This window comes from Bipolaris sorokiniana (assembly GCF_000338995.1).
Source record: "Bipolaris sorokiniana ND90Pr unplaced genomic scaffold COCSAscaffold_7, whole genome shotgun sequence".
NCBI lineage: Eukaryota > Fungi > Ascomycota > Dothideomycetes > Pleosporales > Pleosporaceae > Bipolaris > Bipolaris sorokiniana.
The window spans coordinates 211445-237841 of NW_006911901.1; the positions used below are offsets into that span (position 1 = coordinate 211445).

Sequence of the window (26397 nt, forward strand, 5' to 3'; positions counted from 1 at the left end):
TACTGTGCCTCAGGCTGTTAGCGCCCGGAGAGGAGCCATATCGGCCTCAGCACTAAATAAGCGATATGACGATGGGCCTCCCTACTTGACATTTGCCGTACCAACCACACCCCGCCAAGACTTCCGACCTGCCTTTACACACGATGCGCCAGCCACAAACAGTAGGACATGCTGCCAAAGGAGATTGCCATTACAATCCTCATGCCACGCTTGCCCCACCAGCTCACTAGCCACACGCGAGCCTCCACCGATCATCATTATCATCATCCTCATCTCGACTATAACCATGTCACTCCAACACGCGTCGCAAACATAGAGTTTAATCTGACCGGGCCACGAAACCAAAATGACTGGCCCGATCCCGTCAGCCATCATTCCACACGGACAGACACACAGGAGTCTAAAAATGTACACCGCACGCGCCCCTCCGTGAGATCATGGCCCCTGTCACCTCTGTATAGAGCATGTGAAGCATTCTCGGCCGTGTCCATACATACATAGCAGTTCACACCAGGACATTTCTCGTGACGAGTAACTTGTGTATCAACACACATACGTCTAATGTTGAATGAAGCTTCGACTTGGCGGTTCCTAGAGCCGCAAGTGGGGCTCCACCTAACCATGACGGAACGGAGACCCATACTATCGTCATAACCTCCGAAACATATACCCCTCCTTCGTTCTTCCCCGCCAAATACACCCACCCCCATAGTCTGTCATTCCTGTCCACAGCAACACACATACCAATGTCTTCTCATACCACCTCCGAGCCCCTCCAGACTTATGAGGTCTCGGATTTCACCTTCCACAATGCTTCCACACTACCCAAGCTCAAACTAGCCTACAAGATCCTCAATCCACACAACTCCAAGATTGCAGTCGTCCACACTTGTTTCAAAGGCCGCCTCAACACCACCCCAACATACGCTGACGGCGCCTTGAAGAATCACAAAATTATCCTCCTTGCCCTCCTTGGCAATGGCGAATCCTCCAGTCCTTCAAACACTCCAAACTTTCCCTCTCAAATTGAATACATGGATTGCATCAATGCCCAATATCCCCTCCTGACCGAGGAGCTCGGCATCAAAGACGTCGATGTAATGCTGGGCTTCTCCATGGGCGGCCAAATCACCTACCATTGGCTAGTTTCACATCCCGACTTTATCAAGCATGCAGTCATCATCTGCTCCTCAGCCAAGACAAGCAGACACAACTACCAATTCCTCGAAGGCCCAAAGGCAGCCTTGGAGCATGCCGCCAGTCCAGCAAGAGGCATCCGAGCCTTTGGGAAAGCCTACTCGGCTTGGCTAACGAGTGCAGAATGGTTTGACAAGGAATGCTACAAGGAGATGGGCTTCCAGCAATTGCGCGACTGGGACGATGTCACGAATATTCAGGGCTATGAAGGCTGGGCCGCCGACGATCTGCTGGCCCTGCTGGGCATGTGGCAACGGGGCGATATTGCTCGCTGCACCAAAGATGGGGATTTCGAGGCTGCACTAAAGAGCATCAAAGCAAAAGTTCTCCTTATGCCATGCGAAATGGATCAATATTTCAGGCCCTATGTAAGCCACAGGGAGGTTGAGAGCCTGCAAAACGGTCTTGTCGAGGTCATTCCTAGCATATGGGGTCATATTGCGGGTGGTGGAGCCAATAAAAAGGACACTGAGTGGATGGATCACAGGATGAAACTCTTCTTGCGTGGTCTAGCGTAGGGACCGTGACAGACCTGATTGTTTCACCCTATGTAGTAGCACAGCACGTGATCTCACCGTCATCGCATGCGGCACGAAATCAATTACGATGACAGTTTTCGAGAAGATAGACGATCAGGAGTTAAGCTTTGCCAAGCAGTGTACACAAGAGGAGAAGACGTTGACGAACACACCGTTGCAGTGGAGCTAATCCCCATGGCTGGAAGTAGTTTCGCCTTTGCTTTTCAGCCAATCAACTAACGGCCTCATCGATATGTTATCGCCAAGCTCTTACACTCAACGCCTCATCCCTATCCTCTTTGAGTGCCCTACACTTTAAACACACAAAACCCTACTCTGTGACTCCCATTTGTATAGAAAGAAGAAGCCACTCCAAACTTTGCTGCGTAACTGTACCCAATACACAACCTTCCGAGAGAAAGAAGGAAAAATATCCAACGCCATCATGTCTTATCAAACACCACCAGTCTATTCCCCCATATCTTTTTCTTCCTCTTCATCTCCTTCATCATCAGACACAAGCGCAGGAGCGAGCGCGCCTCGAACCAAGCGCGCGCGCGTATCCGCAGAACACACACTAAACCGCGTGCGAGAAAACCAACGACGGCACCGTGCCCGCCAACGCGACCACGTCACTTCACTGGAACTCAAGCTGGCCGAGACGGAGAGACTATTAGTAGAAGCAAGAGCAGAAATCGCCTTACTCAGACAACAAGCCGCAGAAAGAGACGAATACAACGGTAGAAACATGAAAAGCGGAATACTAGAAAAAGATATCATATCCATCACACCACCGACATATACATCGATTCAAAACCAGACCGCACTATTTCTCATCCCAGCACAAAACGACAACAACAACAGCAGCAACAGCAATCCAACCTCTCAGAACGACGACGTCTACCCGGATATATCCCAACTCCCAGACCTATCCTTCTTCGCCGACACTACAACCACAGCCACGACCATCACAACAGACTCAACCTACTTCCTCTCCCCCCTCACCCTCCCCACCGACCTATCTCTCGCCCTCGCCCTGCCCAGCCCCAGCCCCAGCCCCAGCACCCCTCCATCCCTCGACCTCCAAGATGCCGCAAACGGTCCCCCACCCTGCTGCTCCGACCCCCCACCTTCCTCACCCTCCGACCCCGAATGCACAACCTGCAAGACGCGGCCCCCGCCCTCGCCCACCGAAAGCACCACGCTCTGCGCACAGGCGTACGTGCTGATTCGGCAGCAAAACTTTCGTAATCTGGACCCCCATACGATTCGGCTGTGGTTGGCGCAGGGTTTACGTAGGGCACAGAGGGAAGGCGAGGGTTGTAGGGTTGAGAATGGGGCCTTATTGCGGTTGTTGGATTTTATTAGTGGGGTTTAGTCCGATTAAGATATGATCAAAAGGAAAAGAACAATTTACTTCTTCGGTTCTTCATCGTTTTTATCAACCTTGAGTATGAAAGGTGGATTTACCGGAGCATATGCATGCACGATACACATCTAAGCATGGGAGAAGAAAGAAAGAAAAAAAAAGTGTCGTGGCTGTTCAATTTTTCATTACCTTAATCGCTATGCAGACAAAGAAGAAGAAGAGAAAGAAAGAAAAGGACAAGATCCATATAAATATACAAATCTCATGGCTTTGGCCGAGAAATCAGGCATTCCAATCGGCCGTGTAACCACCCCGCATGTTGCCATCTAAGATCCTGTTCGTGAAAAAAAAAACACTCATGTCATGATGCACAAAAATCGACCATTCTTTACCGTCCCATGCGAATCACACCCGCATGCACAAGCTTCTGAATCTTGGATCGAATCTCGGGATTCTTCAAGTGCTCCTGTAGCGCCGCGGGGTCTTCCTTTGCTTGTTGCAAGATGGCTTGCATGATCGGGTCTTGCAGGATACCGACAATCTACCGTTTCGTTAGTAAAAAGCAACAAATACTATTAGCTTGACTCAAAACTCACCTCTGGATCTCGCTGGATACGCTCCATAGTCTCCTGCTCAGTCTCACCCTCACGGGCAGCATACTGTGCCTGCAATGCCTTGGCCTCTTGTTGTTGAATCTCCCGTGTGTGCTTGCCCTCTTTGTCGTGCTCCATGGCTTCAGTGCATGTGTTCACGCACTTGTTGTACTCGCGCATGGTAAAGTATGCCTGTGCCTTGCGCAGGTATGCTCGGATAAAATCGGGGTCACGCTTGATGGCCTCGTCGCAATCTTGAATGGCCGATGGGAACTCGAGCAACTTGATGAAGCAGGCGGCGCGGTTAGAGTATCCTCTTGGATCATCGGGGGCACGCTTGATCATCTCCGTGTACGCTTCAACCGCACCGGGCCAGTCCGACTCTTTGAATTTGGCATTGCCGAGTTCGCGTGCCTTCTCAGCCTCCTCCGGGTTAATGTACGACTCCTTCTCTGCCTGGATCTTGGCCTTTTCGGCGGCGCGAAGCTTGGCAAGCACCTCGGGTGTACGGTGTTCGGTCTGCGCCTTTTGGTAGTAGAGGACTGCATTGCTGAGATCGCCCATTCTCTCGTAAGCGGTACCAATACGTGCAAATGCCCTAAACAGTGTTAGACACAACCATGTGACTTGTTGGCGAAAGACTTACTTTGCAATGATCTTAAAGTCTGCGAGGATTTCTCGACCATACTCAACAGCCTCTTGACAGGCCTTGATGCAGGACTCGTAATCACCCTTTTCGAAATAGGCTGCTCCCAAGTTGGTCTTGTATGTGATGTCCTTGTGAGTTTCCCATGCCTTGTTGTAGTTTTCAATGGCCTCGTCAAACTGTCGCTTCTTGTAGAATTCTGTACCCTTCTTCTTCAGTTCATCGGCTTCGGCCTTGGCCTGCTTCGCAGCTTTCTCTTCTTCAGTCTCTTCGATGTGTTCGGGTTCAGGCTCAGGCTCAGGCTCCTTCTTCGGCTGCTCAGGTGCTGGGCGCACATCGGGCATCTCGACATCTTCCTCTACCCTTGCGTCTTGACCACCTGCACCACCTGCACCTCCGGCTTCTGGTGGCTGACCGAAAGACATGTCAATACCTAGCAGTACGCTCATGACCTGCAGGAAGCGAGGATCTTGCATAAACTGGCCTGCCATGTTTGGGTTCTTTTGCAGCATCTGAAGCTTGCCCATGAATTCTGGATCAGCGAGCAGAGACGCAGTCTTTGGGTTGGCGGCCAGCTTTGCGATCATGTTTGGATCGCTGAACATACCACCAAGTCCTGCACCATCGGCACTGGCCTCGGCGTCGATCGCACGCTTTACAGCTTCCAGACCTGACTTGGCTTGGGCGTTGTTGGGATCGAGCTTGAGTGCCTGGTCAAAGGCGTCTGATGCACCAACTATCTGCTGTCAGTAGTGAATTCTCCCATGTCACAAACTTCACATACCTAAATCACCCTCGCCGTGTAGCGCAGTTCCTTTTCGCCCCCAGCCCTTTGACCAGTCGGGCTTGATCTCTGTAACTTTGTTTGCATCTTCAAGTGCCTTTTTCCAGTCTTTCAGAGATGCATATGCGCCCGATCGGTTCGAGTAGAGGACGTGATTTGTAGGGTCGAGTTCGATGGCCTGTGAGAACTTCTCGCTATACTTTGTTAGTAAATGGTAGGCTCGGCCATGTTTGCGGGGAACTTACATGGACTCCGCGAACTTCTTCTCGGCGAAGAGCTTGTTGCCCTCTGCTTTTAGTGCGTCCGCCATGTTGTTGATGTGAAAATATAGCTGTTCCTGCACAGAAATTACGAATCACTTGTCGTGTATAGCCTCTGAGGGAGCAGCTTTGAATTATTGTAGTTTGATGTGTAGCTAGAATGTTCGATTGCGGAGCTCGGGAAAGACGTCCGTGCTTCTTGAGCGCTCAAAGGGCATCTGTCATAACCCCACCATCCAGCCTGACGTGACATCTCTCCAGCTTGTAAGTGACACCAACATCTCTCAGCCCTTTTCACGCATGTTTGTGCCGCACTCAGCGTTAGTTCAATGATATCATTGATTGACAAGAAATGACCGAGAAGGTATTTGATTTGGTGTTGAATTTTATTAGCGCTGTGGTTTGCTGAGAAATACTCTGCAATGCCGTTTGGACCAGCGACATTTGGAGGGCAGATGCATAGTTGTTATTATATTTTCAAGCAACGACTTTCTTGCTGAGCATGAAAGACTGCTGTGCAGCTATGACTAACATAATGATAAGCCTTTCTCCTGATCTTATCCTCAGACGCCACAGAAGGCGCGATCAAAGCTCTTGCTTCGTCCGAGAATCTGGTGTAACCCAGAAGTCATGGCTCAAATAGTGCGGCAGGCACAATGGGAGGCGCAGCTTGTTCAAAGTGGGCACTACGACAAGATTATGGTTCAGAACCTGGAAGTCATCGTCAATGCCGGCAAAGACGTCTGGGGTCGTGAGAAAAAGCAGAGGGCTTTTATCAGTGTCACTCTCACTCTTGGCAAGCAATTCACTTCAGCTTCTTCCACAGACTCCGTCGACGATAGCACCGTTCATTATGGCATACTCAGCAAAGCGATTCAAGCAAAATTCGGAAACGAGACATCAGCTTGGACAAGCACGTCCGCACTTTCAGCTGCAATTTCACAATGTGTGCGCGATGTCGCAGGCTCAACTGAAATATACGCCATCGAAACGAACGTGTGCTACCACAAGGGGAGTATGCTCGGCGAAGGGGCAGGCCACACGACTTCTTGTATTGAAAAGTCGGGAACACGCTCGAATGTACTTTATTTGCGCAACGTCCGCATTCCTTGCCTAATTGGTGTCAACGCGAATGAGAGACTGCAAAAGCAGCCCGTGGACGTTAATATCTGGATAGATGGAATCGCTGACTCTCGCGTCGACGACTATCCAAAGCTGGAGAGCTTATTGTTTGAGGTGAATATGTTCAGCTTCAGCACTGGACGCTAACTGACCAGCCACAGCTGATCTCAGGGTCCTCATTCCAGACGATTGAGAGCCTACTAGCGTGGCTCGTCGAAGAGCTTAGACAGAAGTTCTTCACGCAAGATGTGGATCAGGGCGCATGGATCAAGCTGCGAGTTGGCAAGCCCCACGCCGTACCTTTTGCCGACGCGCCAGCTGTGGAGATTACACGACCAGTGCGTTCGGATTGAGATGAGAACATGTTTGACAGAACGTGGAATGTGGTTGGTAATGGCGAACCAGAACATGGCTGTGACCGCAGAGGCGGGTGCAGATATTGGCGAGACGCAAGCCACTGGAAGAAATCAAAATGTGTGTTCCTGAATCGAGTAGTATACTCTGTGGATAGGCTCCGCTAGCGTGTCTGGCGGCGATTTGGACCCCACCCAATATCTATCCCCCTGTCTTACACGGTGTGAGGGCTTCTAGAGTTTGGATAGTCCTCGGTCTGGGTACAGTGTCGACTGCCGATGAGCCGGCAGGCTGACATCCACAAAGTTAACCGCCACGGGGGGTTGTTGTTGTTGCTCATAGTAGGACGGAAGGAGGCGTTGATCTAAACATCTGTCAAGCAAGGGCATCGCTGCTGTAAGCCTACAATACACGACCTTAGTAGTAGATCCCCCACGTGTTTTTAAGCGACAGCTGAACTCGGGACGACGTTGAGTGTACCTAGTGGCGTCAACCACAGTAGTACTCTACTTACTCTACCCTTGGAGTAGTGATAGACATGTAGATATGCCCTCGGCGTAGAGCATACCGCAGGCACAATGTCTCCCGAAGGCGACTGTGTACATAATAGCCAGACTGGGCAGGCAGCCGTCGACGAGGAAGCGGGTGTTCCAGGAATAGCAAGGCATTTGCCTCAATGTCGCGCGTTCGCCACAGGCCAGGAAAATTGGGACGTTGCCCGCATGCCGGGGAAGATTGTTGGGGAGCAATGGGAAAGGCGGTCGCGCGGGCTACGTCAGGTTGGCTGCATGCCCCCTGCTAGCGCGGAGACCAGATGAGGGGCTTTTCAGTTTATCGACATAGCTCCCAGGGAAATTATTCAACAATTGTGCATCGTGAGGTTGAACAGATAGGCGGCCGTAAAGCTCATTCGATGGATGCTCTTGACATTGACTCGGACAGATGACCGGATAGCAGCCAGCAGCGCTGCGAACTGGGGCCGGTGGTAGCCAGAGCCACAAATGGGTGCTCAGACGTCGGTGAAGGGGGCACCGAGGTGGGTACAGCAAGAGGGAGTGGTGGTGCTTTGCAGGCAGTGTACGCCTGGCAAAACAAACAATGGCAGCCTCTATGCAGACAACAGAGCAGGTCCAGCGTGGGAGCAATCCAATTGATAGCAGCAGACGAGGACACGAGGTATGGCGCGCTGGACATGTGGGCAGGATCCATTGGCGGCGTCGCCGTTGCCATGCAGAGATGCTACGCTCAAAACTGCCCTTCTTGTCTCCGAGCGGCAATAGTAGACTGCAGGTATAAAAAACCAGATGCACACCGTCTCTTCACTACTCGCCTTCTACCCACCCAAGCCTTTTCTTGCTACCAGGCAGAGCCCGTTCTCGCCTTGCCCCACGTCCAGCGCCAAGCTCGACCCGTTTGTCTATAAGGAGTCCAGCTCCCCAACAACAACTGTCCCCGTCACTCCTCTTCTGTTTCAAGTCTTTACCTTTTTTTCAAAATCACAATGGCATCTCGCGCGATCCCCTCCCACCTGAAGCCCTCTGCTGCTGAGGGTGAGGGTGGCTTCTCCTCCCAGCGCCACCACGGCAAGTCACAGTCCCATGTGGTAAGTACACGCGTCCGCTGTCATTGTACAGCTTACCCGTCTTCCTCTTTGTTTTGCGGGTTTCTCTCTTCACCATTGGCTCAACTGGGTTGGTTTCCCTCGTCTTCATCACTCTCAGTCTGCACTGAGTGGGCACCTTGTGCCTGGTGAGCCCGGGCCCGGTGGACGTCTGTCTCTGGCGGCATCCTGCCACCTTGTGCAAGGATGAGACATCACTGGCAAGCCTTTCTCTCGAGCTGTCAGGCCATTTTGTGAGAGCCGCAGTTGCAGCTCTCCGGAACCATCTGCCCCGCACTGCCTGCGTCCACACTACGCGGCCTTGCAGTGGTGGGCTTGCAACATTCACGCCGCCAGCGATGCATTCTCCACTTCGGCCATCTCAATTACCAATTGCTGACCCAAGTCTCTTATCTAGGCATTCGAGAACACATCGACCAATGTCGCTGCCTCGCAAATGCGCAATGCGCTGAACAAGCTCGCCGATACCGTCACCGACCCCGCTGAGAAGAAGGTCGGTCTTAATTGCTCGATGCCTCTCTTCGATTTCCCCGCATGCAGCTCGCACCATACAACACACTCGCTAGGGCCAATTGCCTACAACCGTGAAAATGGTCATGATCATTCGCTGCGGGCATCGAAGAGGGGCACTTGGTAGTATTGGCACAACATACTGACGGTCGCAGTACTTCGAGACGGAGATGGACAACTTCTTCGCGCTGTTCCGCCGATACCTCAATGACAAGGCTAAGGGCACTGCCATTGACTGGAACCGCATCGCACCCCCAAAAGCTGAGCAGGTTGTCAACTACGATGATCTTGCCAACACCGAGGGTGTTGAATACCTGAACAAGCTCGCTGTCGTCAAGCTCAACGGTGGTCTCGGTACCTCGATGGGTTGCGTTGGCCCCAAGTCAGTCATTGAAGTCCGTGACGGCATGTCCTTCCTGGACCTGTCTGTTCGCCAGATTGAGTACCTCAACCGCACATACGATGTCAACGTGCCATTCGTGCTCATGAACTCGTTCAACACCGACACGGACACTGCTAGCATCATCAAGAAGTACGAGGGCCACAACATTGACATTCTCACATTCAACCAGTCGAGGTACCCCCGTATCCTCAAGGACTCGCTCCTGCCAGCCCCCAAGGAGTACAACTCAGACATCTCCAACTGGTACCCCCCGGGTCACGGTGACGTTTTCGAATCTCTGTACAACACGGGTATGATTGACAAACTCACGGAGCGCGGTATCGAGTACATCTTCCTTTCCAACGCCGACAACCTGGGCGCCGTTGTCGACCTCCGCATCCTCCAGCACATGGTTGACTCCAAGGCCGAGTACATTATGGAGTTGACGGACAAGACCAAGGCTGACGTCAAGGGTGGTACTATCATCGACTACGAAGGCTCTGTCCGTCTGCTCGAAATTGCCCAGGTTCCCAAGGAGCACGTCAACGAGTTCAAGTCGATCAAGAAGTTCAAGTACTTCAACACCAACAACATCTGGATGAACCTCGCGGCTATCAAGCGTGTTGTTGAGGCTAACGAGCTTGCTATGGAGATCATCCCCAACGGCAAGTCTATCCCTGCCGACAAGAAGGGCGAGGCCGACATCTCAGTCCTCCAGCTCGAGACTGCTGTCGGTGCCGCCATCAAACACTTCAAGAACGCACATGGTGTCAACGTTCCCCGAAGACGGTTCTTGCCCGTCAAGACGTGCTCTGATCTCATGCTTGTCAAGTCTGATCTCTACACACTCCAGCACGGCCAGCTGGTCATTGACCCCAACCGCTTCGGCCCTGCCCCTCTGATCAAGCTTGGCAGCGACTTCAAGAAGGTTTCCAGCTTCCAAGCGCGCATTCCTTCGATCCCCAAGATTGTTGAGCTGGACCATCTGACCATTACCGGTCCCGTTAACCTTGGCCGTGGTGTCACCTTTAAGGGTACCGTCATCATTGTCGCTACCGAGGGCTCGACCATCGACATTCCCCCAGGTTCCATTCTTGAGAACGTGGTTGTTCAGGGTTCGCTCAGGCTGCTTGAGCACTAGAGCGGATTCGGCTCATGTTTTGTTTGTGCTTTTATATAGATTTTTGAGGAAGGAAGGAGTACTTTGGTAGCAACTGGTAACGAGGGATGGCAAAGCATTATCACATTCCTAGACAGATAGGACATATGTGGTAATCGGGGGCGTAACAGTCTGGCCCGTCCATGATTGACGCATCATGATAGTAGACATGCATTATTGGCGGGTAAAAAGAATATAATCGTCTTTCTCAAACCGTCCTTCTTCAAGCTTGACTGTTGATGGCCTATCGGCAAGTAGTGTGTATACATGTCCGCGCATGACGGCGGGATGGTGGAAACGGAAACGTCGGGCTGGGTCGCTAGTGGCCATGTGAGCCCGAATGGGTGCCTGACTGCTACCTCAGACCTCACGCCAGCTCAGCCTTGCAGCCCTACCTATCAGCGGTGATGTAAGCATGGTCACCAGCCACGCAAACAGGCCGCCAGCCCAACACATGCGGGCCTTGGGAGCAGCTCTCGTGCGGCGCAGAGGCGCAGTCGACGCGCCATTGTGCCTGCTGATAGCAGCGACGGGTTTCTTTTGATATAAGCAGCAGGAGCAGCAGCAGCTTCCGGATGCCGTCACGTTCCATACATACTTACGCCTGCATTATTGCGTCGCACGACAGCGGGGTTCACCGACCGCACCACCTTGGATCAGCACCAGCTCCGAACATTGAGCCGAGGCGCTACTACATACATACATACGCGCATATGCTTGGAATCATTGATAGCTGCTATTTCCACCTTTCCCCAGCATGGCCACGGAACCCACGCAGCAGGAAGATCATGCCGCAAACAACGCAAATGCCAACGCGGCGCATCGCGAAGCATACGACTACTGGGGCTACCTTTTTCAAGACGACAAATGTGGGACGCGCAAACTCAATGGTTTGCTCAGAGGCATTGCAGAGATTATTGTGAGTATTATGAGGCAGCTCGCCGGCTCGACGCTGTTGGGATGGATAGTCACTGATGCATGTCATCGCAGAGCAAGAAGTTTGAACCCAGCGACTCGCCTGATCTGACGCCGTCGCAAATCGCAGCTTGGTACCGCAGTGTTGGCGGCGACTATGATGTCCTGTTTACGGACACGCCGCCGTCTTCGATAGCATTCATCTACCGCTCGCTGGGCGCATATCACAGTTTGCAGCCCGCAGCGGACGATGACGGGTATTCGAGCCCAACGATACCGGCCTTGAAGAAGCAAGGGTTTGTAACATGGCAGACCATCCAGCTGTTGCTGGGACCAGAAGAGCACGTACCGTTTCTTCAAAGGGCCGTGGAATTGGACGATATACCGGACCCCGAGACGGGCAATACTTTCCCCAAGATCCTTCCCAAAGAGTGCTTTCCAGATAAGCCTGACGATGCCATGGAGGCGTGGTATCACAATGTCGCAGCCAGACTCAAAAAGGAGGCGGAAGAGGAGGCCAGCGAAGGGAGTACCGACGAAGCAAGACTGCGTTCTTCTACTGAGTACGAGCCTTCTTCGGCTGACGAGAAGCATGGGGCGTTCCGATACTTTGAAGATCCGCTCTACCGCAACGAGAGGCCAAGGCCTACTTTTATGCGTCACGTCATGAAACAGTCTACCCGGCCTGTCGACGATCGCGACCGGGCCGTCACGTCACGGGTCAGGCACATGCTGAACCCACTAAATCCATTTGCTAGTAGGAAGAAGACTATGCCAGGTCGGTACGAAAGCGACAGCTACTCAGATGAAGATACGACACCTGTAGCGCCTGTACCTCAGGCAGCACCTAGACATCCTGCACACAAGCGCCCCCAGCCGCCGCGTCGCGAGTCTTCATTGTCGACGACTGAGTCGGAATCTGACTCTGATGCGGATCAATCTCCTCGACGCCGGACGCCAATACTGCGTACCCGCAGATCGCACGATGCGCCAACAGTACAGCCGGGCTATTTCCCCGCTTATCATGAGGCGCGTCGATACTCCAACCAGCACGAGACAGTTCGAGTTGAAGGACGAAATTCTACAGCAACATCACCACAGCCAGTCTATCGGCCTACTACGTCGCCACTGTTTGCGACCCAAGTAGCTCATGCACAGCAGGAAGCACGAAAGTACTACGAGCGCAGACCGGCCATGCCTCCACGCACGAGCTACAGACCTGTGCCTGCGCCACACAGCGGGGTGCGATGGGGATCGCCGACGCTGCACCCTGTGCCGCCATCTCGCGAAGGTGAGAGTGCATATATGCGGGAGCGAGAACATCAATATCGTGAGCGAGAGGGGCACGATGGGGGCAGCAGCAGCGGGCGGTCACATCGACGGCACTCTACAGACGTCGAGTATCCTCGAGAGCGCGAGCGCGAGCGTGATAGTGACAGAAGACGAAGCCACGACCGGGCCAAAGATGAGTGGGATGATCGCGACTATGTACGGTCAAGAAATGGGAGTCGGGATAGGGATAGGGATAGGGATAGGGACAGGGACAGGGAGCGAGATCGGGAGCGGGACAGAGGGCGGGATCCACGGATGCATAGGTATGTGTCGGGGGTGCAAGAGGGAGCGTCTGGGCGCAAGTTTCCCGTTGCCAGCGGGCCTGCTTACTAAATGCATGCGCAGTGTCAGAGGCCAGATTGTGCGGCTGCTCAAGGAGTTTTGAGGACATGGGCATGATGTGGTAATGGTGGTGATGATGGTGGGGGAGGTTGGAAGTACATAGTGGCGGTGGCTGACCAAAGTGTGGCTTGGATCTGGCTAGGTGGACAATCTTGAGAGGAGCGCATTCTTGACAAGGCGGTCTGCAACGTCTGCAGTGTGTAGCATACATGTGTTGGAATACGAGGTGGGCATGCGCCAGCATACGCGTGTATGCATGTAATACATCCATCGTTGGATGAGAGACAATGGTTGCACAATAAGCAACGACATACATGGCGGCAGCACTTTGTTTCGCTGCAAAAAACCTAAGAAATGATGGGTGCAACAACGGACTGGGGAGAGGAAGAAGAAGGCGGGGCTTACTTTGTCCCGTCACTGGCGATTGCCCATTGGTGGAATGCGCAGAACATGGCCAGAGGTGGGACGGGCTCCTCGTTTTCAAGAGTGACACGGTGGAAGCAGATGGCGTGGAGGTGTAACTGAATTCGGGTTTAGTTGGCAGCACAACAGAGGCGGGCTGGCACGGGGAGTGGTGGTGCGGCGGTATTGTGCATGTAGTAGCCGTACTCTTAGTACAGTAGTGGTAGCAGTAGTGTAAGTAAGTAGTGTAGAGAAGAGTGGGGAGGCGGCGGGCAATTGGACTGGACCCTGGTCTGGTCGGGCCTGGCTGGCCTGGCGTGGTTGGCTGCAAGGCCGGGACAAGTGCAAGGCCAAAGGGCAAAGGAACGCGATGTGCGCCAAGCAGTCGCGTTCCTTAGCTGATAGCGTCATAGCCACTTGTTGGGCGCAGCTCCATCCATGCCCGCCCTCGCACTACCGCTTCCTGGCCGATGCTGGACTATACACATCCACTTCTATCCATCGCCATATTAATCACACCAGGAATATTGGCGGTTTGCCCGAAGCCATGCCGTAGTCCTCGTAGGCTCCTGCTCGGCTGCAGCTGAATCGCACTCTGCAGTTGGCAGTGTGGCAGTGTGTCCATTGAAGGGGCCATTGCCCTGCCGAGGAAGGCACGTCCGGATCGTCGTGGCCAGAGAGCTGCAATTACATACGTACACGACTCACTTTCACCACCCTCCCCTTGATTTCAATTGCCCACTTCCATTGCTTGTGCCTCCACCCCTTCTCCCTCTCACCCTCTTCAACCTAGCCGTTCCTTGCTCGCAATTTCCTTTGTTTCCCTCGGCGATCGATCCACCGGCCAATAATCCCGGCTTGTAAAGTAAAAAGTCCAGTTTAGTGCTCATCCACTGCAGTACCGGCTGCAGCATCGCTAAAGCATAGCTGCCGCCGCGTGTACCAACCAAGCTAATCGGCCCAAACAACAGGTTTCCGCTTGCATCGGCAGCAGTACCCTCACAGCCTCTCTCTCTCTGTGTGTGTATCTCGGTTCCTTTCGTGCTTCCCTCTTTTTAACCTACACTCACCTCCTTGCCCGCCCAATTCCACCCGCCCCATTGCACGCCCTGGTCCTCTAGTTGCTGTCCAACGCCAGCGGGTCGGGTCTCCGCTCCACACCCCCAGCATGGCTACCGCCTCGCGGGAATCAGAGCTGAAGCAGCAAGGTGTCCTCGAAGCAGCACAAGACCCCAACAATTCTATTACCGCGCGCCAGGCAGAGCAATCAATTGTCAACCAGGCGCAAGCCGCGGGCAGCGTCGCCTATCAATTCGACCCGGATGCCAGTCCTGAGCAGAAGCGGGCACAGGCTAGAGCCAAACTTCCACCTGGCTTCCACCGCGAGCACAAAGCGACCGCACTCGTATCAGACGCCGACGCCGACGGTCCTGCCCAATACGACCTGCCCACGCCCACCAAGGCTGGCGTAATCCAGACACCAGACGGTACAAAGGCAAACGGTCACGCGTCCGAGCAACTCGACGAAGATGCGCGGTGGGAGCGAGTTGGATGGGCCCCACGGTTTGGCATGCCAGGTTCGGAGAACAAGGACGAGGACGAGCCCTCTTTGGCAGACCATCAGACATGGCTCGAGGGCAAGCTCGAGGACAAGTTCTTTGGTGACTGGTACCACAATACCGGCATCATCATCTTTGCCTGTCTGAGCTCGTGGGTAGTGGGCATCCTTGGTGGCGGACTAGGGTGGATCATGATCTTCATGGCCATCTGTGGAACCTACTACCGGACATCCATTCGCCGCGTGCGTCGCAACGCTCGAGATGATCTCAATCGCGAAATGGCCAAGAACAAACTGGAGACGGACAATGAGAGTCTCGAGTGGATCAACAGCTTCCTGGTAAAGTTCTGGCCCATTTATGCGCCCGTCTTGTGTGACACCATTGTTGGCACCGTCGACCAGGTCCTGTCTACTTCAACCCCGGCATTCCTTGATAGTCTGAAGATGACGACGTTTGTGCTGGGAACGAAGCCTCCGCGGCTAGAGCATGTCAAGACGTACCCAAAGACCCAGGACGACATTGTTCTTATGGATTGGAAGTTTAGCTTCACGCCAAACGACACGGCCGACCTTACTGCAAGGCAGGTCAAGAACAAGATTAACCCCAAGGTTGTGCTAGAAATCCGCGTCGGCAAAGGCCTTGTTAGCAAAGGTTTGGATGTCATCGTCGAGGATATGGCCTTTTCAGGTCTCATGCGCCTCAAGTTCAAGCTACAGCTACCCTTTCCCCACATTGAAAAAGTCGAAATGTCCTTTATGGAACGCCCAACCATTGATTACGTTTGCAAGCCGTTGGGCGGTGAGACTTTTGGCTTCGATATCAACTTCATTCCGGGATTGGAAACGTTTATCATGGAGCAGATCCATGCTAATCTCGGCCCCATGATGTACGAACCCAATGTTTTCCCCATTGAAATCGCCAAGATGCTTGCTGGTAATCCCGTCGATCAGGCTATTGGTGTTTTGCAAATTCATTTCCACGGCGCACAAGGCCTGAAGAATCCCGACAAGTTCTCTGGCACTCCTGACCCCTACGCTACTGTTTCAATCAACAATCGCAATGTACTTGGACGCACTAAGACTGTGCATGAGAATGCTAACCCGAGATGGAACGAAACTGTCAACATTATTGTCACCTCGCTGAAAGACTCGCTTACCATTAATATCTTTGATTACAATGATATCCGAAAGGATAAGGAACTCGGTACCGCTACTTTCGCTCTGGAACAGCTCGAGGAGGATCCCGATCATGAGAACTTACAGCTCGAGGTCATGTCAGGCGGGCGAGCCCGGGGTCTGGTTTCAGCAGACGTTCGCTTCTTCCCTGTTCTGGGAGAGACTACTCTTGAAGACGGCACCAAGGAGCCACCGCCAGAGTCGCGGACTGGCATCTGCAAGTTTACAGTAGAGCAGGCCAAGGAACTCGATGGCAGCAAGAGCATGATTGGACAATTGAGTCCGTATGCCGTCCTACTCCTCAACGGACATGAAATCCACAAATCACGCACCATGAAACGAACCAACCAACCCATCTGGCCAGACGCCTCTAAGGAGATGCTCATTACCGACCGTAAGAAGGCAAAGCTAGGCCTTGTAATCAAAGATGACCGCGAACTTGGAACTGATCCGATCCTTGGCACTTACCAAATCACCATTGATGACATGTTGGAGTTGATGGCCAAGGGCCATGAGTGGTACAACATTGCCGGTACCCAAAGTGGCCGTGTGAAGATGAAGCTCGATTGGAAGCCTGTCGCACTCAAGGGGGCCGTGTCATCGGGTGGTTATCTTACGCCTATCGGTGTCATGCGACTGCACTTCCAAAGCGCTCGTGAGCTGCGTAACCTCGAAGCGCTCGGCAAGTCTGATCCGTACGTCCGCGTTTTGCTCTCTGGCATTGAAAAGGGTCGTACAGTCGTCTTCAAGAACAACCTCAACCCAGACTGGGACGAAGTCATATATGTGCCTGTACACACCGTCCGCGAGAAGCTTACGTTGGAGGTTATGGACGAGGAGAATCTTGGCAAAGACCGCACAATGGGACACATTGAACTTCTGGCTGGTGACTACATCAAGCAGGACGAGAACGGTGAATATCTTGAATACGAACAAAAGCAGCCTACTGCAGGAGCTTTGAGGATGGCCGGACAATCTCAATCTAGAGGCACGCTAAACTATACCTGTTCATTCTACCCAACCTACCCAACCTGGGATCCTGAGGAAGACGAAGAAGAGAATGAGGAAGAGAAGAAGGTTTCAGCTAATGGCTCTGCATCGGATGACCCCAAGATCGGCGGCCACCAGCGCGTAATGTCCAATTCTTCCCTCGCAAGCAAAGCCGAGACTGTAGGCACAATCTCATCACTCAAGTCGAGCGAGAAGGACATGCTGAAGGAGCTTGAGAAGAACGAGCTGCAACAGGTTGATTCAATTCCCGAGAAGAGGGAGATTGAAAAGCTGAGGCTTACTGCAGACGAGTTGCAGAAATATGGTAGGTTGCATGGCCAGTGTGAGAATACAGACTTGAGTTGCTTGAGTTGGTGTGTCCAGCTTACAGCATCATGCGCCGTATTCTTAACCATTTGATTGAAAGTCGCTGACGTGTTGTAGAATCTGGTCTACTTGTGTTCAAGCTCATCGATGGCGAGTTTGCCAGGACTGGTGGTCATGTCGATGTCATTATGGACGACATGGCATACGCTAGTTATATCAGCACCAAGATCAGGAGTAATAAGATGACTTTCAACGACGGTATGGCGAAGCACTGTATAATACCGTATGACGCTAATAAGATGCAGTTGGTGATACTATGATTCGAGAACTGGACTTTTCCAAGATCACTCTCCGTATCATGGAGCATGATGACAACGACAGCGAAGACCAGGATGACCATGTCATTGCCAAGTTGACTGGAAACACCATTGACACGCTGCGGAAAGCTTTGGTACGTCTGCAATGATTAGTGTGGAAACGCCTGCTAACCACTTTTCTAGAACACACCCACCACTTTTACCCTGAAAGATAAGCATGGACGCGACAACAGGATCACTGTGCTGCTCAAGTACATTCCCGTCAAGATGCGCCTAGATCCCAGCGAGTCATTCAACAACCAGGGTACTCTCCGTGTAGACGTACTTGACGCGGCGGATCTGCCTGCAGCTGACCGCAATGGCTTCTCAGATCCTTACTGCAAGTTTATGCTCAACGACAAGGAAGTATACAAGACCAAGACACAGAAGAAGACGCTTCATCCTGCTTGGAATGAGTACTTTGAAGTACCAGTGCGTAGCCGGACAGCAGCCGACTTTGTTGTTAACGTCTACGACTGGGACTTTGGCGACAAAGCTGACTTCCTTGGCAAAGCCTCCATCAACCTGGAGATTCTCGAGCCTTTTCAGCAACAAGAAGTTACACTCGCACTCGATGGAAAATCTGGTGCCATTCGTCTGCGCATGCTGTTCAAACCAGACTATGTTATGCGTTCACGCCAGGGCTCAAGTACCTTCTCTGGCACTTTTGCTGTTCCGGGCAAGGTCATTGGCGCCCCCGTAAAGGGTGTCGGCAAGGGCGCTGCATTTGTAGGCGGTAATGTCGTTCGTGCAGGAACATTCCTCGGCCGTGGCTTCAAGCGCAGAAAGTCTCGTGGCGAAGCCCCAGAAGACGAACCCGAGCGTCCAGACACTGCTACAGACCGGCCATCGGCTGACACGCCCGTCATCTCGATCGAAGGTGAACCCAGCACACCCCCGAAGGATGGTTCGAACCACAATAGACATCGTAGCTGGGGCGCTTCAAGCCTCCACAGTCGCTTTGGTGATAACAATGGTATCGGCAGCGCAGAGCAAGGTACGGCCAACATTACTGTCCTGAGCGCCGACGGCTTCGCCTCCAATACCAATCTCCGCGTACACATTCAGCTCGGCAAGAAGGAAATCCACAAGACAGATCACATCAAGGCTCCCCAGGGCTCTGCGACATTCGACCCGTCCGAAGAGTCCTTCAAGGTGCCCTGTACCGCCGATGCCTTTTTCAAAATCATCGTCAAGAACCACGCTAAATTCGGTCGCGACGAGGAGCTTGGTGAGGCTCAGTTCACAGTTTCTGATCAGGGCAGTGGCAGTGAACAGAACATAGGTGTGGGCAAGGGTATGGTAACGCTTCGCACAAGTTTCCAGCCCAGCGACGCTACGAGCCAGCATGGTAGCATTAGTCCAAGACCCAAAGGACGGGGTGGTCTGCTGAGGAGAGATCGGAGTACGACGCCTGCTTAGGAGGAACGGAGTCGTCGAGGAAGTCTGAAGCAGAGTCTGCGGCGTTTTAGTGGTGGTAGTGGTGGCGGCGGCGGAGGAGGAGGAGGAGGAAAGGATATGGCAATAGAGGCTTTGGTGGAAAGAAGGGGTACAATCTCGGCGTTGAGGGGTTGGATTAAGCAAGGTGAGCTAAGAAGGCAGGATACAGTGGTTTGATCTGGTCTGTTTCCTGGGAAAAATTTCCTCTTTATCTTCATTTCCTCTTTCTAAGCAGACACCTAGGATTCTTGTTATATTTTTCTTCTCTTTTTTTTTGATCTCTTGTTTTCTTCATCTCAAGAAAACTTAGGTTCTCGGTTAGCTGCTATGTAGAAGCTGCAGCAGAGCGTGATAATTAGTGTCAGTATGATTCACATAGTGGAGTGAAAGCGGGATGGAGCTGTACCGACGGTTGTACGCTAATGAATGGATGAAGTGTTTGTTGGTGGTGAAAATGACTCTTAGCGAGTGTTTGCTGCCTTGTTCACGGAAGCAGCTACCAAAACAAGGCCCATACTCTCCTTCTCATTCTCCCACAAACTACTACTTATATCCCGACGCGGCCCCACACTGCCTTTCCTCTACAATCCATCGCTTATGTTTTAACGCACAGTTACTTAGTCTACTGATTCTTACCTTCGTCTACGATTAGAAGATATGCAGAGATCAACTCGATCCGGAGCGCCCAAAGAGCTCGATCTCGAGTGGGTTGCCCGCGAGCTTGTACCATTCCTGGAATGGGCCTTTGGTGAGAATTACGGGCGGCCGCAGAGATCGAAGGCCTATTGGGTTGAGAAGGTGATTTTTGCGAAGTCCAGGATAGAGAATGTGGTGAGTATACTGACATGGTTTATGGTCCAGAGAGACATGCCTTTTATCACCCATACACTAACGCCTATATTGCAGCCATACTACATCGACTTCCCCTCCACAATCGACACCCTTCGCCTTTATCTCGTCAATAAGGCTCACCTCACACCGAAAGAGATGCTAGAGTTTTCGGGCGTCGTCGTCCAGGGCGAAATGTTGTGCATTCGCATTTTTGTTCGCCACGCTATGCGACATTCAACATACGATCTACACTCACTGGGCACACATCAGAGTCCGCATTTCCAACGTCCGTTAACAGCCCCAATGCCTAGGCATCCTAATATCAAGCTCCCCGAATCAGAATACGCAGCAGTGATGGACGAATTGCAGAAACAGCTCAATAACAACTTCTGCAACAGCACAGGAAGAGAAGAAATCAACAGGGAAGGCGCTATCTACAGATATCGCAGTGATCTGTCCCATGTCAGATACTCGAATGACGGCTCAGATTCATCTACAGAGCAGTCCTCAAATCCATCTGAAATGCAGTCAGAGCCTATCATCCCTTCTCGTTACGCTCTTGGTTCTCGGTCAGAATCTCACATATCATCTGCCACGCCGCAAGATTGGCAACATCATCCTTCAAGATTACAACATGAATATCTTCAGCCTTATGGCCCATACCCCGGTCCTGACGGCATACATGGGCCCAGTGTTCCCGCGACAACGCATACGAGTATTCCACAGTATCACCAACAATCTCCGCCGTACACACAGAGTCAGAACCTCCATCCGCCACGGTCCACCTATTGGTACTACAATTCATCGTGGACGCATCACACGATGCCGTATCATCCCTCCCAGACCAACTCGTTTCTACCGGAGATGGCCAACCCTTATGCCACTCAGCCCCCGCTAGCAGCAATCGCAAATCAGCCTATGAGGCATGATTTCATGCCTGGACAAGAGAAAGCTACTCTCCCTCATACGGCTGCGGATGCATACGTGCCACGTCCCGAAGCTAAAGAGTTCATCCCTGGTATGTTGTCTCGGGACATGAATAATGGAATGCAATTACTAACCCACTCCAGAAGCTGCGCGTAGATCCGGGCTGCTCTAGGAAAGTCACTCTTGGAACAAGTACCTTTGGGGTGTTAGTATGGTAGTGTTTGTGGTGTTGCTTTTATGGTTTCTTATTGCATAGTTTTGTGTGTTTCTCATCACATGAGCATACCTTGTATTGTTCATTACAGGTATAGAGATATTCATCTCTCTGATTTCTATGCATGTACGTAGAATCAATCAAAACGGTATTCAATAACTCTGTATCTGATTGTGACAATTTCTATTCCAAACTCCGCAACTATTCTACCGTGAACTCCATACCCCATAAGCACAAATACCTTAACGTGAACGCAAAATAAAATCCATTAATCTAACCCGCCTCCCCTAAAGCCATAGTCACCCATCCCCGCTCTACATTTTCAAATAAGACACCAGACTCGGAAACAACACAAGCACCAGCATCCCCCACGCCACCCGCTCATCCTGCGCCTCCCTCCTCACCGACTCATCCTGCGTATCCCTCCTCTCCGACTCGTTCTCCACCACTAACCCCCCAACAAACTTTTGCATCCACTCCTTCCAAACCTTGACCACCTTCTTCACAACCGCCATGTCCGCCCCTTCATCCTCCTCAATAACCTCCACACACTCGCTCGCCACCGCCTCCATAATCTTCTCCCGCACGCTCTCCCCGCAATAAAGCACAGCATGCAACCACACCATCGTCGTGAGATACGCATCCAGCTCTTCACGTAGCTGCGCGAGCGTAATAGTTAGCGTCGGCGCGGCATGCACCAGGTACCGAGATAGCTTTGCGTGGAAGAAGTGGTATGCGGAGGCGGGCAGCATATTGGGGTTTGAAATGAGGTCGTTGGGGTCGGAAGAGGGGTCGATGTGGTTGGTGAAGGCGATTTTGTCGATGACCTCGATGCAGGTTATGTCGTCGAGGAGGGCGAGGACGGTGGGGAGGGGGATGGAGAGAAGGGTGGTGGGGGTGTAGAGGCGAGGTTGGGGAGGAGGGAGAGGTGGTTGAGGGAGGAGGGAGAGGTGGTTGAGGGAGGAGGAGATGTCGATGGTTGTGGAGGTTGGGAAGGCGGGGGGTGTGGAGAAGGTCGGTTGCTTCATAGTTAGAGTAAGTTGCTCTGTAGTTGTATTAGAGTGCTCCGTAGCTGTAGTGAAATGCTCCATGGCTGTAGTAGGTTGCTCTGTGATTTTAGTGGGTTGCTCTATGGTTTTAGTGGGTAGCTCTGTAATTGTTGTCGGTAGTCTGTTTGAATGATATGAGAGGAAAAGGAGAATAATATCAATCTTTACATCAACATAACCTTAACACAATGGAAAACTGTTTCTAAACCATGTAAACTGATCGAAAACAATATTTGCATTGAGTGAAAACATGAGAGTCGGACGTTGTGCATGTTTGCGACCTCCGAGGGTCACCACATCTACACAGTGATTGATGTTAAAGGAGCATGATCATCTGTTCGACGCACAATCAAAAAATGCATTGTGAATCAAACCTTCTCCCTATCTCTCCCATCAGCATCGCTTTCGTCGCTTGCAATATAACTCTGCGCCGAAACAAAAGACGCAACGCTCGAATCCAGCCCTATCGACTCAGCTTCCTCGATCTCTACCGCCAATTGGCTTGTGTATTCACTCCACCACACCAACACACTAACCGCCATCTCCACGATATCTTCCAACTTCTCCATCATCACCTGCACCCCCATACTCTGTTTCCCGCTGATATAGCGCCGTCTCGCACGAACAAACCCGTCTTTCATCATCCTGACATGCAAGTCATCCTCCCTTGGTATCCTCCCCTGCTGTTTAAAACACCACTGTGACTGCCACCAAAAGAACTCGAGCCGCATCACTGATTGCATCGTCTGCTCCAATTCTTGGACCTCGATATACCGCGTCTGGTTCGGCATCGGAGCCAACAGCAGCATGAGATGGACAAATAGCTTGTCGACGAGTTCATTGGTGGATTGGGTAGCGGCATAGTACTGGTCGCTATGAAGGAGTACATTCGATGTGAAGTCTGGATCCCATTGGAGGCGGGAGCATAGATTCAAGTAGTATGTTTGACGCAGCAAATCCACGAGGGTGATTGCAGTTGCCAGATTGACAGTGATGAAGTCTTGTTTGTTGGTACGGTTGTAAGTGGCTTGCACGACGGCAATGTCTTCTTCTGAAAACTGCTGTATCTGTACCTGACTTATCGAGTCTGTTGCAGGGGGTGGTTCGAGGGAGCATAGACAGGCTCCCTGATCTACGTTTCTCCTCTCCTTGCCACGGGTCACGCTGCGGCAGATGGGGCGCCTGCAGTGTTGGGTGCAGTGGTCGAGCCTATAGGGTACCGTTCTAATATCCTCATTCCATTCGTTCCATTCGTCCCACTCTTTCTCATCTTCTTTGTAAGTGGGGAAAGGTTCCGTTTGCTCTGATGGCGGGAGTGGGCTAAATGGACATGGCGAAGGAGACCTAGCTCTGGGACTACATGTGGAAGCCTGATCTGCTTCATTGGAGGGATGCGAAGACTCTGGCGTGAAGGAGAAATTTTCGCTTGGATTGGTAGTGCTTGTGTTATTTGTCGGCTGGCTCGAGGATTTGCTCCTCATTCCCGTGCCCATCCCTTCTCTAGACGACTTGGCTGATTTCAAGTGCTTTTTTGTTGAAAGTGTTGGAAAGTTCTTAGGCGATATTACGTCGGTGTCGTTTGTCTGTTTTGCCTTTTCGCGGTATGCGCGAAGCATGTTCATGAGGCTTCGAAACATGATGTGGAGAGTATATTGTTTGGAGAGTAATTTTGTCATTAGAGTATCAAAATCAGTGTAGATGTTCAACTTATTACCGCTTGAAAGTGAACATGGTGACATCCCCATATACAATACTTGGTCTCAACGCGTTCCGTGGTTGACAGACCGTTACCCCTGCCCCTAGTCAAAATAGCCAATGACATGTTGTGTATCGCTAATTGTTTTCTCAGTCGCTGAAAAATATGGAGTTACTTGAATGAGAGCTCTTGACTGAACTAAGGTCTAGTATGGTTAGGGAGAGTGGATTTTGTTCATGGCTGGTTGCTCCCAGTTGTCCAAGTTAGCAGAAACAGTCACTTCCTTGCAGTACCAGGAGCGGGCAATAAGTACTGGTGCCCAGCGCATACCGTGTTTCTCAGTTTCAATATTTTACTCGATATCAAGAAGCTACAAAGTGCATCTCTAGCCCACGTAGAAACTCCAGTAGCGAGTCCCTTTAGACACTGAGGGGTGATCTTTTTTTGCACATCGCAGCGGGTGATATGATAGAAGAGGTTTCTTTGCCATCCACAGTAGAGCTTTTGAGGAATTTCCCAGGATTGAATTATGGTGCATAGTATTCTCTTACTATGTATTTTCAAGACCATTTGCTCAAGAAATCAAGTTAACCTCCCCCCTGCGAAGCGAAAGAACCCTGCGTCGCGATAAGAACAACAGGTACTTTGACTTTGCTTCACCTTTGCACTTTCTCTACAAGATATTCGTAGTTAAGAACTTTACACCACTAGCTAAAAGTAATTCTTTAGCTATCTTAAAATATATACTTTAAAATTATATAGTTAGTATTTATTACTGCGTTATCTAGTTTACGATGGACGTATAATAGCTGTGTAACGCGATAACTCCTATAATAACGCTACTTAAGCCTTCTACTTACTAAAAGATAGCATAATATATACTTAGGTTATTCTAATATTATTAGTCTAACATTAAAGTTTCTTCTAGTTATATATATGCTGTAAATCTAGTCTCCTCTATAGAGGGAGGTATAAGCGACGTGCGATAGCGATAAAAGCGGATGCGGTAGTTATCTTATGTAATCTTCGCCTGCGCAGCGCTATATACTATTTAGATATTACTTAGTATAGATCTCTTTAACAATTTATATCTCTTATACTAAGTCTATGCCCCTAGGCTAGTAGAAGAACGTCGTATTACGTACTGTAGATCGTACCCCGTTAGCGGTACTATAAAGCGCTAGTAGAGCTACTCTTAGTTACTCTAGCCGCTCGCTACTAGTTCCTATAATCTACCCTAAACTTTCCTTAAGTAGCCTTAAGTTCGTTAGAGGCGGTGTAGTAATACTCCCTAAACTAAAGTCTACGGTCGTTCTAAGCTTAGCCTATACTCTCTTTTAGCCTAGATTAAGCTAAATTTTACTATTACCATTAATAGATAGAAAGGCGCGATATAAGTAATTAGTTCTCTATCTTTATAAGATGCTAATAAGCGTTGTAACGGCGCAGGCAAGACTACTCGGATCAGTCTCGGCAGTAGTGTCACTCAGAGGCATATGGGAGTGCGTGGGACATCAAACGAGCCTTAATTTGAATAGACACCTATAGGCCTTGTACGAAAGGATATTAAAAGTCTACAGAGCTAGCTACAGGGAGTGTCTCCTTATATACTTATCTTAGTCGGATCCGAATCGGATCCGACCTCATAACTGTTGGAATAAGGAAGGTGCTACTTGTTCTATAGCTAGCTCAGAGGTAGAGTCGTCTACTTGTCTAGCGATAGACTCATGTAATGGGCGGGCCGGATCCGGCCTAGCGCGCAGCTACTCGCGCCGTCCATGTGACCAAAAGGTAAGCACAAGACAACAAGCTTGTCTTGTTGTCGTGGTAGCTGGATATATATACTCGGAATCAGCGCGCGCTGCGCTAATCGCTACTTGGCATAGCCAAGTTATCATCAAGGGCGTAGCCTATTACAACTCAGAGGTAGCGAATCGATAGGTTCTAGGTAAGAAGGAAATAATGCTAGGGGAGAGAGATTGAAGAATTAGATTGATTCGATCTACTCTTATGTTCTGCTCTGGCAACCTGCTCTTTTTAATCTGCTCTGGTTTCTATCTACTAGCTATTCTACTACTATATATATTAGCTGTATTAGATTCTAGAAGAATCTATCTAGTAGTAGATTACGTAGCTATAGATGTAATAGATAGATAAATTGTTTAGGGATTGGTTGACTAAAGAATCCGAGTATAGTGCCGAGCACCCGGATTATGCCAGAGATCAGCTGATTAGCTTAGATCTCTAACAATAACGAGTGGTTGATGAAGAGGGCGGCGAATACTACCTCCGATCCGGCTCTCGGATTGGCCCGATACTTGGCGAAG

At 51.1% G+C, this 26397-nt stretch overlaps 10 protein-coding genes across 10 annotated transcripts; 7 read left to right on the forward strand and 3 right to left on the reverse strand.

The window, feature by feature from the left end:
- The first annotated feature begins 596 nt into the window (after positions 1–596).
- On the forward strand, positions 597–1901 carry COCSADRAFT_36626 (uncharacterized protein). Its single transcript, XM_007701562.1, has one exon. The coding sequence runs from the start codon at positions 747–749 to the stop codon at positions 1713–1715; it is 969 nt and encodes a 322-aa protein (XP_007699752.1). The 5' UTR covers positions 597–746; the 3' UTR covers positions 1716–1901.
- On the forward strand, positions 1876–3340 carry COCSADRAFT_320487 (uncharacterized protein). Its single transcript, XM_007701760.1, has one exon. It carries the CDS (start codon positions 2161–2163, stop codon positions 3091–3093), a length of 933 nt encoding a protein of 310 aa, XP_007699950.1. The 5' UTR covers positions 1876–2160; the 3' UTR covers positions 3094–3340.
- A 132-nt stretch (positions 3341–3472) lies between these two features.
- Positions 3473–5417, reverse strand: COCSADRAFT_90114 (uncharacterized protein; the record flags this gene model as incomplete). Its single annotated transcript, XM_007701761.1, has 5 exons — positions 3473–3625; positions 3681–4275; positions 4324–5059; positions 5108–5301; positions 5353–5417. 5 exons carry the CDS (start codon positions 5415–5417, stop codon positions 3473–3475), a joined length of 1743 nt encoding a protein of 580 aa, XP_007699951.1.
- Positions 5418–5909: 492 nt separating this feature from the next.
- On the forward strand, positions 5910–7307 carry COCSADRAFT_36629 (uncharacterized protein). The gene is made up of 2 exons (XM_007701563.1): positions 5910–6603; positions 6651–7307. The coding sequence occupies exons 1-2, from the start codon at positions 5998–6000 to the stop codon at positions 6840–6842; spliced, it is 798 nt and encodes a 265-aa protein (XP_007699753.1). The 5' UTR covers positions 5910–5997; the 3' UTR covers positions 6843–7307.
- Positions 7308–8173: 866 nt separating this feature from the next.
- On the forward strand, positions 8174–10701 carry COCSADRAFT_36632 (uncharacterized protein). The gene is made up of 3 exons (XM_007701564.1): positions 8174–8446; positions 8862–8957; positions 9130–10701. The coding sequence occupies exons 1-3, from the start codon at positions 8345–8347 to the stop codon at positions 10495–10497; spliced, it is 1566 nt and encodes a 521-aa protein (XP_007699754.1). The 5' UTR covers positions 8174–8344; the 3' UTR covers positions 10498–10701.
- A 467-nt stretch (positions 10702–11168) lies between these two features.
- On the forward strand, positions 11169–13340 carry COCSADRAFT_320552 (uncharacterized protein). Its single transcript, XM_007701762.1, has 2 exons — positions 11169–11434; positions 11506–13340. Exons 1-2 carry the CDS (start codon positions 11273–11275, stop codon positions 13093–13095), a joined length of 1752 nt encoding a protein of 583 aa, XP_007699952.1. The 5' UTR covers positions 11169–11272; the 3' UTR covers positions 13096–13340.
- Positions 13341–14547: 1207 nt separating this feature from the next.
- Positions 14548–19541, forward strand: COCSADRAFT_320548 (uncharacterized protein). Its single transcript, XM_007701763.1, has 4 exons — positions 14548–17555; positions 17675–17815; positions 17863–18008; positions 18058–19541. The coding sequence occupies exons 1-4, from the start codon at positions 14675–14677 to the stop codon at positions 19333–19335; spliced, it is 4446 nt and encodes a 1481-aa protein (XP_007699953.1). The 5' UTR covers positions 14548–14674; the 3' UTR covers positions 19336–19541.
- Positions 19542–20010: 469 nt separating this feature from the next.
- On the forward strand, positions 20011–21283 carry COCSADRAFT_160299 (uncharacterized protein; the record flags this gene model as incomplete). Its single annotated transcript, XM_007701764.1, has 3 exons — positions 20011–20184; positions 20260–21202; positions 21255–21283. 3 exons carry the CDS (start codon positions 20011–20013, stop codon positions 21281–21283), a joined length of 1146 nt encoding a protein of 381 aa, XP_007699954.1.
- A 356-nt stretch (positions 21284–21639) lies between these two features.
- Positions 21640–22416, reverse strand: COCSADRAFT_160300 (uncharacterized protein; the record flags this gene model as incomplete). The annotated part of the gene is made up of 1 exon (XM_007701765.1): positions 21640–22416. One exon carries the CDS (start codon positions 22414–22416, stop codon positions 21640–21642), a length of 777 nt encoding a protein of 258 aa, XP_007699955.1.
- A 326-nt stretch (positions 22417–22742) lies between these two features.
- On the reverse strand, positions 22743–23855 carry COCSADRAFT_89973 (uncharacterized protein; the record flags this gene model as incomplete). The annotated part of the gene is made up of 2 exons (XM_007701766.1): positions 22743–23598; positions 23635–23855. The coding sequence occupies 2 exons, from the start codon at positions 23853–23855 to the stop codon at positions 22743–22745; spliced, it is 1077 nt and encodes a 358-aa protein (XP_007699956.1).
- Between the last annotated feature and the right edge of the window lie 2542 nt (positions 23856–26397).

Coding starts and splice junctions, on each gene's coding strand:
- COCSADRAFT_36629 (XM_007701563.1), top strand. CDS start 5,998: ATGGCTCAAATAGTGCGGCAGGCACAATGGGAGGCGCAGCTTGTTCAA. Junction 6,604..6,650: donor TGGAGAGCTTATTGTTTGAG/GTGAATATGTTC, acceptor GACCAGCCACAG/CTGATCTCAGGGTCCTCATT.
- COCSADRAFT_320552 (XM_007701762.1), top strand. CDS start 11,273: ATGGCCACGGAACCCACGCAGCAGGAAGATCATGCCGCAAACAACGCA. Junction 11,435..11,505: donor GAGGCATTGCAGAGATTATT/GTGAGTATTATG, acceptor ATGTCATCGCAG/AGCAAGAAGTTTGAACCCAG.
- COCSADRAFT_36626 (XM_007701562.1), top strand. CDS start 747: ATGTCTTCTCATACCACCTCCGAGCCCCTCCAGACTTATGAGGTCTCG.
- COCSADRAFT_320487 (XM_007701760.1), top strand. CDS start 2,161: ATGTCTTATCAAACACCACCAGTCTATTCCCCCATATCTTTTTCTTCC.
- COCSADRAFT_36632 (XM_007701564.1), top strand. CDS start 8,345: ATGGCATCTCGCGCGATCCCCTCCCACCTGAAGCCCTCTGCTGCTGAG. Junction 8,447..8,861: donor GCAAGTCACAGTCCCATGTG/GTAAGTACACGC, acceptor TCTCTTATCTAG/GCATTCGAGAACACATCGAC. Junction 8,958..9,129: donor CCGACCCCGCTGAGAAGAAG/GTCGGTCTTAAT, acceptor TGACGGTCGCAG/TACTTCGAGACGGAGATGGA.
- COCSADRAFT_320548 (XM_007701763.1), top strand. CDS start 14,675: ATGGCTACCGCCTCGCGGGAATCAGAGCTGAAGCAGCAAGGTGTCCTC. Junction 17,556..17,674: donor AGACGAGTTGCAGAAATATG/GTAGGTTGCATG, acceptor GACGTGTTGTAG/AATCTGGTCTACTTGTGTTC. Junction 18,009..18,057: donor ACACGCTGCGGAAAGCTTTG/GTACGTCTGCAA, acceptor CCACTTTTCTAG/AACACACCCACCACTTTTAC.